Source organism: Battus philenor, unplaced genomic scaffold (assembly GCF_028537555.1).
Source record: "Battus philenor isolate CCGP_79_NKW_IND1 unplaced genomic scaffold, ilBatPhil1.0.hap1 SCAF_5, whole genome shotgun sequence".
NCBI lineage: Eukaryota > Metazoa > Arthropoda > Insecta > Lepidoptera > Papilionidae > Battus > Battus philenor.
Window position 1 is genome coordinate 10,761,937 of NW_027181715.1, and position 10,516 is coordinate 10,772,452.

Genomic DNA, 10,516 nt, shown 5'->3' on the forward strand with positions numbered 1-10,516 from the left:
TTCGAATCTTCGACTTTCAACCGCTTCGTTGTGATGGCGCGGTGGCTTGCTATTGCGATGCATCATTTTTGTCTAAACAGGGTCATATCTAAGATATAGTGTGTGGGACTACTGAAATTGCTGTCTAATTGTGGTTGGCAGAGGAATAAAACACTCGAGTATTTGTTTTTTAGTACGTTTTCTCAAACACTAACGCATTCAGATGCAAACATACAAAAGTGAGTCTTAGGGATATATAATCCTACCTGGAGCAATATAAACTATGCACGAGCGTTAGTTTTTGTCGATAGTGTCCTTCTTACCATATTATTTATTCTCTAACTTATATCAAACTTTCATCTTATCAACGAAAGAAAGTTTAGTTTATTTTATGCCGGATATGAAAACTTTATAGGTGAACGACGTGCAGACTGCCATAGCTGGTTTGGTATGTCTTTCTTGCTGTAGGTCATCTAGACAGGTACTGGCAGCACATTGTCTCTACTGCTGAATAACTGTGCTCTGATTTGAAAGAGCCAAAACTATACCATATGACTGATATGCACACCTTGGTACATAATCATAAAAAATCGAGCAGTGCTACACTGATATGAGCAGTCCCTTTTATTCACCATTATATAGCTACTGCTTATTGTTATAAATACTTCAGCATAAATTACTATGTAGAAACTCTGTGAAAATCAGCACTTTTAGACAATGATCATCTTCATTATTTTAGTATACGAAAAACCTTACATCTATAATATGATTTTACCTCTCGCATCTCACGCCAACTGCAAGGCATAGGCCTACCCCAAAAATATCTATGGTGGAATATACCAAAATTGCCACGCTTGACAGGCAGGTCCGCAATCGCAGTGTGGTATAATCCATCCTCTGGAAACAATTCTCTACTGCTGGGCTAGCACTGCTCTGCTTCATTTTTTTCTACTACATTAAAAATTATCAGCATTATAAATATTTGGTTATAATACAAAATAAAAGTGATAATTTGTAACAAACTGCTCAATATAATTTCTTTATTTATGTTCACTGCTTTGATTCAACAAAATATGAAATTGATAACATTAATTTATTTTTATTATTACACTTATTACATTAGGGACTCAAGTTTTTCTTTCATAAAAGTAATTTACTTTTCAAAATTTACAGATATACATGGTATTTATGTAAAAAAATTATTTTTTTGTAAAAAATGCAGATATAGTTTTTGTTCCACTAGCAGCCTTTTGTCTGGCTTTTTCTTTTGCAGTCATGGGTTTCTTCTTTGCTTCAGAGAAATTATTAGAAATATTATTAACTTCAATTGGATCATCACTGGTACTTTCACTTTTAACTTTTTTAATTGAATTATTTAGTTCTACTTCAGACTTTCTCTTTTTTCCAATACACTCAATTATTTCTGGTTTGAAATTTAATTTTTTCTCTAGTTTAACAATCAAATCATCTTGAAGGTACTCAGATACAATACCATGTGCATATTTGAGATAAAATTCTGAAAATAATATTTACCTTTGTAAATGGAGTTCAACTTTTGTATATACATGATTGTTAACAAAACAATTATTACTATATTTTGTTGTTAAGATGAACAATTACCTAAATCTACATGTAATGCTAGCTTATTATGGAAAGCAATTTTGTAAGACAAATAACAATCCCTCTTTATGCAAATGTTCAATAAGTTAATTATAAGTTCAATTGATAATGTTAAGTTAATATTCTTATTATAAACTCATTAAAGCCTCTCCAATAATTTTATAGAAAAAGAACTTAAGGTGAATATGCATCGGAACATAATATTTCTGGTTATTATAGAATATGTGAAAGAAAATAATAATAAAAAATACATTATAACTACAAATCAACTGTAACTTTTAAAGTAATAAACACTGTTATTTACATGTGTAAAAAAATTACTAACTTAGATATGCTATAATGAATTGTATAATACTGGATATTTCTTCTTTTGGTCATTATTTGTGTTATACAGCATGTAATAAAATTAAAAGTGACCAAACATACCATCATCAATATTGTCACTACTTAAGTTACTGGTGACAAATGTAGCAGAAACAGCACCAGGTGTAACATGTATATGTTTCTTCTTTAATACCTTGGCAACATTATGAACTCTTTCTTCAAGCCATTTCAATGTTTTTTCTTCATTATATTTATATGCTTTCATTTCCGCTGGACCCTAAAAATGTAACACAAGGTCCTATGTAATTATAATATGACAATAGTTTAATTGATTTGTGCATCATTACAAATTGGGGTAAATGTCTCCATATACTTATCATTAATATAATTTAAAATATGTAAATAAGTAAACAAATTAAGGAATATTATATAATGATATTATTCAACACATTTTATAATTGATTTACCTTTAAATCCCCAATATAATCCATATTATTAATGTATCCAATAATTTTGTCAAATCCTTTTTCTGATAATAAATCCTCTAATGGCATAGCTCTATCAACACATTGTTCTTTTAATCTAGGTAAAACTAAAACATATCAACGACACATTATTTGCTTATATCAAGTAATTTCATTATTAACCTAATTTCAGCAGTTAAGTTTTAATAAATAAAAAATAATGTTTTTTCCATCTTGTTTGTATCCTAGCTGTCTATGAGTTTGTAAAGAGAAGGCTTTTGAAATTATGTTTAACTGTTTTGTGTTCAATTGTATATTTTGTAATTCTTTTATTTAATAATATTTTAATCTTTTTGTGTTATATTGTTTCTGTGATGTTTTTGCTAGGCTTTTAAAGCTTCATCAGAAATGAGTTCACAGAACAGAAGGGTCTGTGAACTATGCTAAAATAGAACATTTAAGTTCCCGAACCTGCATTAGACACTCAGAGGTGAGGCAATCCTTTTGTATTGTTTAATCTATTATTGACAAAATTAAACAAAAGATGTTAGTAATAAAATCGACTCATGTAAACATAATCATGTAAAAAAATCCTTAGTGATTGTTTATAACATTTTTCTATAATTTTGGTATTATAATATTTACGATAAATTAGACTACTATTATTATTAGCTTATTGCTAATGGTAATGGATTGAGAACGGTGAACATATTTTTATGAACAAGTTTTTAAATACTTTAACCCAAGTATTTTAAAATATATGTATATTAAAATAATAAACAGTAAATGCACTGACAAAAAATTTTTACTTAACGATAAAACACATTTGAGGTATAAAGGTGTGTTACACAGGTTATAACTCAAGTTATAAAACAATGTAGTTGATAAAATAAAAAAGCAACAAACCTAAAAATAATGGATTGAATGGGGTAGCCATCGACATACTCCCGTCAGACTTTACGTATTCTCCTATAAACCATGATCTGTATGGTTCACTGAACGTCACTACTTCATACATTTTGTTGTGCACATTGTCCAAGCAAAACTTGGAAGCATTTCCGTTAGCTGGGTGTGGAAGAGTAATAATGTTGAAATTACTATTTTCAAACAAAGTCTCTGTAAGAATAATATAGCTTTTATTATTTTTAACGTAAGGTCTAAGTTGTGCAAACTAATTTTTACCATTTATCAGCAAAGTCCACGAGTTTTCTATTCTTTTTTGCTTTATTTTATCACCATTCTCCGACAATAAGGATTTTTTTTGTGATCTAGTAGTCATATTAAGTATTAATATAAATTTAATATAGTTAAATTGAATTAAAGTTTTCCCGCTCAATGTATCATAATGCTTAAGCGATTATGACATATATACAAATATCCGTTTTGACTTATAATAAATTCCATTTAAAAATAACAAAGGACTATGAACATGCAGACATATTAAAATATAGAATGTGATTAATATAGAATGGTATCTGCAATAAACTGAATTTAAAAACATGTTATATTAAAATGGTTTAGAGGATTACGCGGGAAAATAATTTATTTGTTGTACTTTTTTCACATAAAATTTTTTAGCATAACCACGAAACAAACAATTTTTTAATTGAATACATCTTACACTTGCTTCACAAATTTACTTCAATAAGCTGAGAGCTATTTTTTTAAGTTTGATGAAACCAAAACATATTGAATTTTACTAATAATTGTCATATCTTGTTTGAATTTTATTGGTTCTTGATTAACTCGCACTTTACCTTGTTTGTTTTTTTTTTCTTTATTACCGTGTACTTCACCTTATTTGTTTTTAAATGGTATAAAAATGTTAAGCAGTAATTTTGAAAATAAAAGTTAAAATGACTAAAATATAATAAATTTCAATAACAAATTGTTATGGAAATACTAACCAACTGTCATCGTTGTCAATTGTTTGGATTTACTTTTGCCGCTTTAATTTTTTCTAAACTTATATATTAAGAAAATATAGTAGTGGTAAAACAAAATGCAAGCTTTTTTAAAAACTGGTAAACTATCTGCAAACGACAAGCCATCCACATCGGGAACAAAAACATTAAAAAAAAAGCCTCCGGCGCCATGGGTTGAAAAATAGTTTGTAATTTTTAAATTTACGTTTAAATATCTCGCACTTGTAAAAATATCAATTTAAATTTTACTTGATTATTACAGCCGACCGAAAACAATTGACGACATAGTTGATCAAGGTGAAGTTGTACAAGTTTTAAGGGAATGTTTAGCTGGAGGTGATTTACCGCATTTGTTATTCTACGGACCTCCTGGCACCGGTAAAACTAGTGCTATTTTAGCAGCGGCAAGACAACTTTTCGGAGATATAACACGGGATCGTGTACTAGAACTTAATGCCTCTGACGAAAGGGGCATACAAGTTATAAGAGATAAAGTGAAATCCTTTGCCCAGCTTACTGTCAGCAGCACACGACCAGAGTAATGTTTTTATGTTATTAATATTAACGAGGTTTATTTATGTTAATGAATGAAAGGATATAAAAACAATTTTAAAACAGTATAGAAAATTATTATTAATTTTACAATACAATTCTCAGGTTATTATAACCAACATAATGATTATAGTACATTTTACAGTGTAGTGGCATTTGTTGTAATTACAATGTACATTTGTAAAGTTTATAATATTAAGAAAAAGTAGAATTTACTTAATGTACATACTCTTAAGTTATATTAAAATTAACTATACAGACATCACATAAGCAGTTAAAACAAATATTCTGAGGAGATTGAAATAACAATTGTGTTGCAGTGGCAGACCATGCCCTCCGTACAAGCTAGTAATCCTGGATGAAGCCGACTCAATGACAACTGCTGCACAAGCAGCACTTCGTAGAACTATGGAGCGTGAGACAAGGACAACACGGTTTTGTCTGATTTGCAACTATGTGTCCAGAATTATACCTCCCATTACTAGTAGATGTTCCAAATTTAGATTCAAGCCTCTTGCTAAAGAGAATGTTATCAAAAGGTTACAATGATCTATTATTACTTTTACAACTATATTTATCTAAAAATGTGATATTGTCAAGATTAGCATTTTATTGTGTTAATTTTTCTTCTTTCTAGCTTATACATGTCCACAAAGCATAGGTCTCCTGCAAAGATTGCCACAGTGCATAGAATTGTGCTGCACCCATTCCGCAGCCTTGATTATGTTGTTGGTCCACCTAATGTTGGTGTATACCTATGTCGTGACAGACTAACAAAAAATTAATTAGTATAACATAATAATTGTTGTGGTAGATTTTGTTCTTCCTACAATGGACAATTTATAGAGGAACTATTTTGATGCTTATTTCTATCACTTATTAACAACCAGTCTTGAATACAATTTTTTTTTTGTACTGAGGTTCTATGCGAGATCTCCATATAGATTCCTTATAATATATTTAAAATTTTGTGTAGAAGGAAAATTTATCATTTTAAGGGAAAATGATCTTCTCTTTTTCAGACTACAAGAAGTGTGTAAGGCTGAAGGAGTGGATATTGGGGATGGTGAAGTATTGCAACAAGCAGTGTATACATGTGATGGTGATTTGCGTCGTGCACTTACTGCTTTGCAGTGTTGCCAACGTTTATTAGGAAAAGTCACTGCTGATGGATTGATAGAGGTTTGTTTAATTGTATACTTAATCCAAGGTTTAAATATTATTATAAGTATAATACATTAATGGATATTTATGCATATTTATGTTACATTAACATAACACTTGTGCCACCAATGGCTATTGTCACAAAAGATCAAAAGTGGCAGCTTTAAGCCAGTAGATGTGGTGCCTAGGGTAAGCCTTTGACTAGGTGGACCAATCACCTAATTAATGGGGCAGGGCTGGATGTGGGCAGAGCAAGAACAGCCATTATTGCTATTTTTTGAGTAAGGCCCATGCCTGGCAGTGCCTGAGGTTGATATAATGAGGATGAATGCTAACATATATGTTATCATATTAAATAAATACTTTATTCGTTTAATCATTGAGGTTGTGACATTATGAATGCTACAGCATAATGTCTCACCTAAAAACTAAAAATAATGTAATAAATTTAAAATCTTGCTCTGAAAATTTTTGATAATGATTATAAAGTAAGGAAAATAAACAGAATATTAATAGGGCCCTGCCCTAAACCAGATAGTGCTGTATGAGATGAAAAAAAAAAACCTCACCTAAAATGTATTCTGCTTCACTTTTGTGCATTATGTACAAAGAACAATAATATTGATATGTACACTTTTCTAATCTTTTTTTATTATTAACTGTTATTTTAAAAAACTCCTACATATGACACTGGAACATTATTAAAAAAAATTATCATGTTTGATGATTGTTATTTATTTAATGCCATGTATATATATATTAAGCATATATGCTAAGATATTGTACTAAAAGTATTGTAATAAAGTTATTTAATATTAACTTAAACATAGAAGTTTATTTCAATTAATACAATTGAAGAGTTTTATAATATATTAAGAAAATACTCTATTTTAATGTTAATTCAGAAATGAAGAAACAAAAATTTAATACAAAATTTTTATTTTTATGTCTACAGGTGACAGGCTTAGTGCCAGACAATCTGGTCAATCAATATTTAGGCATCAAAAATTACAATGAATTAGAACAGTTTGTCGGAAAGTAAGTATTATTAGTTTTATATCTTACATTTAGCCTATAAGTTAAGGGGCACACCTAGTGTGACAGCCAGAAAAAAAAGGCGAGTTTTGGGAATTAAAAAAAAAAAAAACTAGTGGATCAATCGTTTCAAAATTTTGAGGATATATTTATACATGTTTTGAGAATACACAGTATAATTTTTGGAATAATATATTAAATATTTTTGAAATAACACGCGATCTCCGGCGGCGCCAAAAAAAAAAGGTCCTCCACTGCTTTTTGATTGCAGCCTTCTCCGTTGATAAAACCTAAAAAAAAAATTCTCGTTAAACAAAAACATATTGTCTGTACGATGACCCTCGGACGAATCAAAAAATCAAAAATTGACAAAATGGCGGCATGTTGAAAAAAAAAGTTAAATTTTACCCAAAAATTTGGTGGTTTTTGGCCTACCAAAATCCGATTTTTGATTAGAACAAAAAACTGGAGGGTCATCGTATGGAGAACTATATAAAAAAGATGTGAAAAAAATTTGATAGCGATCGGATCATTTGTCTCCGAGTAATCACTCCGGCAAATTCGAAAAATGCTGTTTCGAGAAAAACGCGTTTTAAGATAAAATGATCGTTTTAACTGTTATAAATGGATTAAAGTCATACTTACAGCTAATCTGCTATTCCAGGCCCATATATTTCACCTTCCTCTTCCTCAAAAAGGGCTTGTTGAGCTGAAGAAGCTGTCCACAAATTTTTAAAACATCCATCAAAAGTTTGATGGTAAAATTTGCTTGCTAGATTCATTAGTCCGCAAAAAAGATTGATCCCATTTATTCCGACGTCCAAAAGACGCATCACAGCAACAAGACGTCTATTTATTTCAAATGCATTATCGACCTTTGGTCCAGAATTAATGTACGAATTACCACATTCACAAATGATAGCTATTTTAAACCCCAGGCCTCTTGGACTTGCTTGATTAAAAGTAATTTCCTTGTGACAAGTTTTGCACATCACTAAATTGCTGATACCTGGAGGCTCACAATAGAAACCTGAATCCTATTTGCAAAGGTTGGAAAAGACGGTAGACTCCGAACAGTAGCTCAGATATGTCCCGTAGCCAATGCAACTACCTAACTGCCGAGCGGCTACTCTTTTAAACGGCTGTAACTCAAAAGCTATTTAAGATATCGATTAAAAATTTTAGTATGTTATTTTTAAAGGTATAACCTATCGAAATATGAAAATAAAAAAAATCGATTTTTTGAAAATTTCACACTAGGTGTGCCCCTTAAGTAAGTAAATTTGCAAGACAGATCTTTGTACTGATTTATAGGATAGACATATGATGATTCATATTATCACCGACTTTGAATCAGTCATAAAACATTGATTATTAACCTAGACCATCAGTAAGACTATGGTTCTTCTAGACTAACATTCAAAAAGATTAATTTACATTTGTCTAGACTACTACACAAGTTATTTTAAGTGATATTACAACAGTAACAGTTTCTTCACTTATATTTCACAGATTCCTAATGGATGCTTATTCGGCGTCGCAGCTTTTAGAACAATTAAGTGCAACAGTTGTTAATGCTGGCCATTTGACCAACAAACAGAAGTGTTTGATCAGTGAGAAAGTAGCAATTTGTTCCAGCCGGCTGCTTGATGGTGGTGCAGAGTTCATGCAACTCACTGATCTTGGGTGTACAATCATTATGGCGAATAACAATCCATGAAATCTGTTCAATACTTCCTTCATATGTGTAATACTTTCAAATAGGGGAGAGTTCCTGTGGTCTTTGTGACAGGGCATTTTTGTAATTCTGATATGTAAAATACAAGGTATGCTTTTCATATGTGGTTTTTAATTAATAACAAAATCTTTTTCCTTACTTGATTTCTTTCAGGTTGTTAACATTTTGGATATTAAACTTGAGGCAAAATTAATGTTTATCCAAATCCGAAATTTGAGAATAATTATAGTCATAATTCTGCAATATTTTTAATTACAACTATTTTTATAATTTTATGGCCAAATTTAGTTTTTTTCCAATAACATAAATATAAAGTCAAAATAGTTTTGGTATAAGTTTTTACAAAAATGATTATTTCAAAACACCTTCATTAGTAGATGAAACACTATTAGTAATAAGGATTTAAATTTTTCCAAAACTGGAATGCCTTGGTTACATTTAATTTTCATTGACCTGTTTATTCACTCCACAAAATTATATTTAATTTGTTATTACATAGGACATGGTAATATATTGAGAACCTTTTTTGGTTAAGGAGACCCCTTTAGTTAGGTTTTTATTGTCTCGCCTGTAAAAACAACTTACAAATTAATAAAGCTGTTGCAGTTTGCTAGTATATACAGATCTGAATGTGTAATCCATTCGTCAAACCCTTTTACAGCTTTTACACGTTTTTCTATCGATTGACTCTGTATAAAACTATAAAGTGACCACTGAAATATGTTACTTTTTTTTTCTCTTGAAATGTGCAGACCATTAACTTCTGATAGTACCTACCGGTATAGATAGTAATCTACAATAATTTTGTTATGTAGTAATTCAAATTTTCAAAACGACTTTTTGAACTGTATTAATTTTGAAATTTATTATTTCAGAAACCACAGATTTTTTAGTTGGGTGTAGCATATTACAGTTGATAGCAAATGAGCTTTAAATATACCCCATTAAAGCTTTTCCATTTATAACCAGTCACGATGTTTATTTTGATTTTAATTACCTTGTATATGCCTTCGATCAGTACGTATTTATGACCTATTAACGATGCTTTGACTATTCAGAAAATAAAACCAATATTCTGTATTGAGTCAATCACTTGTTAAATATTTGTTTGGGTCACCTAAATGATATATATATGTAGGTATGTACGAAGTTGCAATTTATTAATGTGTTTTACTAAGGTAGTTAAGCGAAGCAGGTGCGCGTACATCTTGGCCTCGACAGCGTCCTGGTAGTGCCCTGCCTATGGTTTACGCGCGTTCATTTCACTTCCGCTGTCGGTTGAACGGACGAGGGAGCGAGTAGGAAAGAAAGAAAATAACGTTCTTTATAGAAAAGATTATATCGGTGCTCGGCGGTGCGCCCCACCGCGTCACGGTTTGCGCGCGCTGCTTCTCTATTGGTCGGCGTCCCCCCTCCCTGGGCGCGTACGCAGCGTCTAGAATCACAGATTTCAAATCTCGACCGTTTATTTCGTGTCGAACTTGCGGACGGCGCTCACGTCGGAAGCGCGTCGGCGTTTAATTCATAACTTTTTTTTTAAACACGGCAACGTGCTCGTTAACGTTCAGTTGGGTGCAACGTGACATCGCTTATAGTGCGTGCAGTGCAGGATTCGACGGAGGCTACGATCGGCGACAAAGTCAATTTCTTTCGATGAGTGGAGGTTTAGTGCATGTTTTTAAGCATCATGACTAGATCCACACTCATCCATGGAA

The 10,516-nt window shown here is 31.2% G+C and overlaps 2 protein-coding genes across 3 annotated transcripts; one reads left to right on the forward strand and one right to left on the reverse strand.

Annotated features, from left to right (window-relative positions):
• Positions 1 to 1,083: 1,083 nt before the first annotated feature.
• LOC137929771 (ribonuclease H2 subunit B) lies at positions 1,084 to 3,717 on the reverse strand. 2 transcript variants are annotated; one of them, XM_068772867.1, is made up of 5 exons: positions 3,570 to 3,717; positions 3,294 to 3,452; positions 2,391 to 2,515; positions 2,026 to 2,200; positions 1,084 to 1,495 (listed from the first exon to the last, which is right to left on the reverse strand). In XM_068772867.1, the coding sequence occupies exons 1-5, from the start codon at positions 3,664 to 3,666 to the stop codon at positions 1,179 to 1,181; spliced, it is 873 nt and encodes a 290-aa protein (XP_068628968.1). In that variant the 5' UTR covers positions 3,667 to 3,717; the 3' UTR covers positions 1,084 to 1,178. The 2 variants fall into 2 exon arrangements, with proteins under 2 accessions (XP_068628968.1, XP_068628966.1); XM_068772865.1 differs by having other exon boundaries at positions 3,294 to 3,503.
• A 594-nt stretch (positions 3,718 to 4,311) lies between these two features.
• On the forward strand, positions 4,312 to 8,901 carry LOC137929532 (replication factor C subunit 4). The gene is made up of 6 exons (XM_068772528.1): positions 4,312 to 4,496; positions 4,575 to 4,850; positions 5,185 to 5,403; positions 5,887 to 6,046; positions 6,984 to 7,066; positions 8,576 to 8,901. Exons 1-6 carry the CDS (start codon positions 4,390 to 4,392, stop codon positions 8,781 to 8,783), a joined length of 1,053 nt encoding a protein of 350 aa, XP_068628629.1. The 5' UTR covers positions 4,312 to 4,389; the 3' UTR covers positions 8,784 to 8,901.
• The last annotated feature ends 1,615 nt before the right edge of the window (positions 8,902 to 10,516 follow it).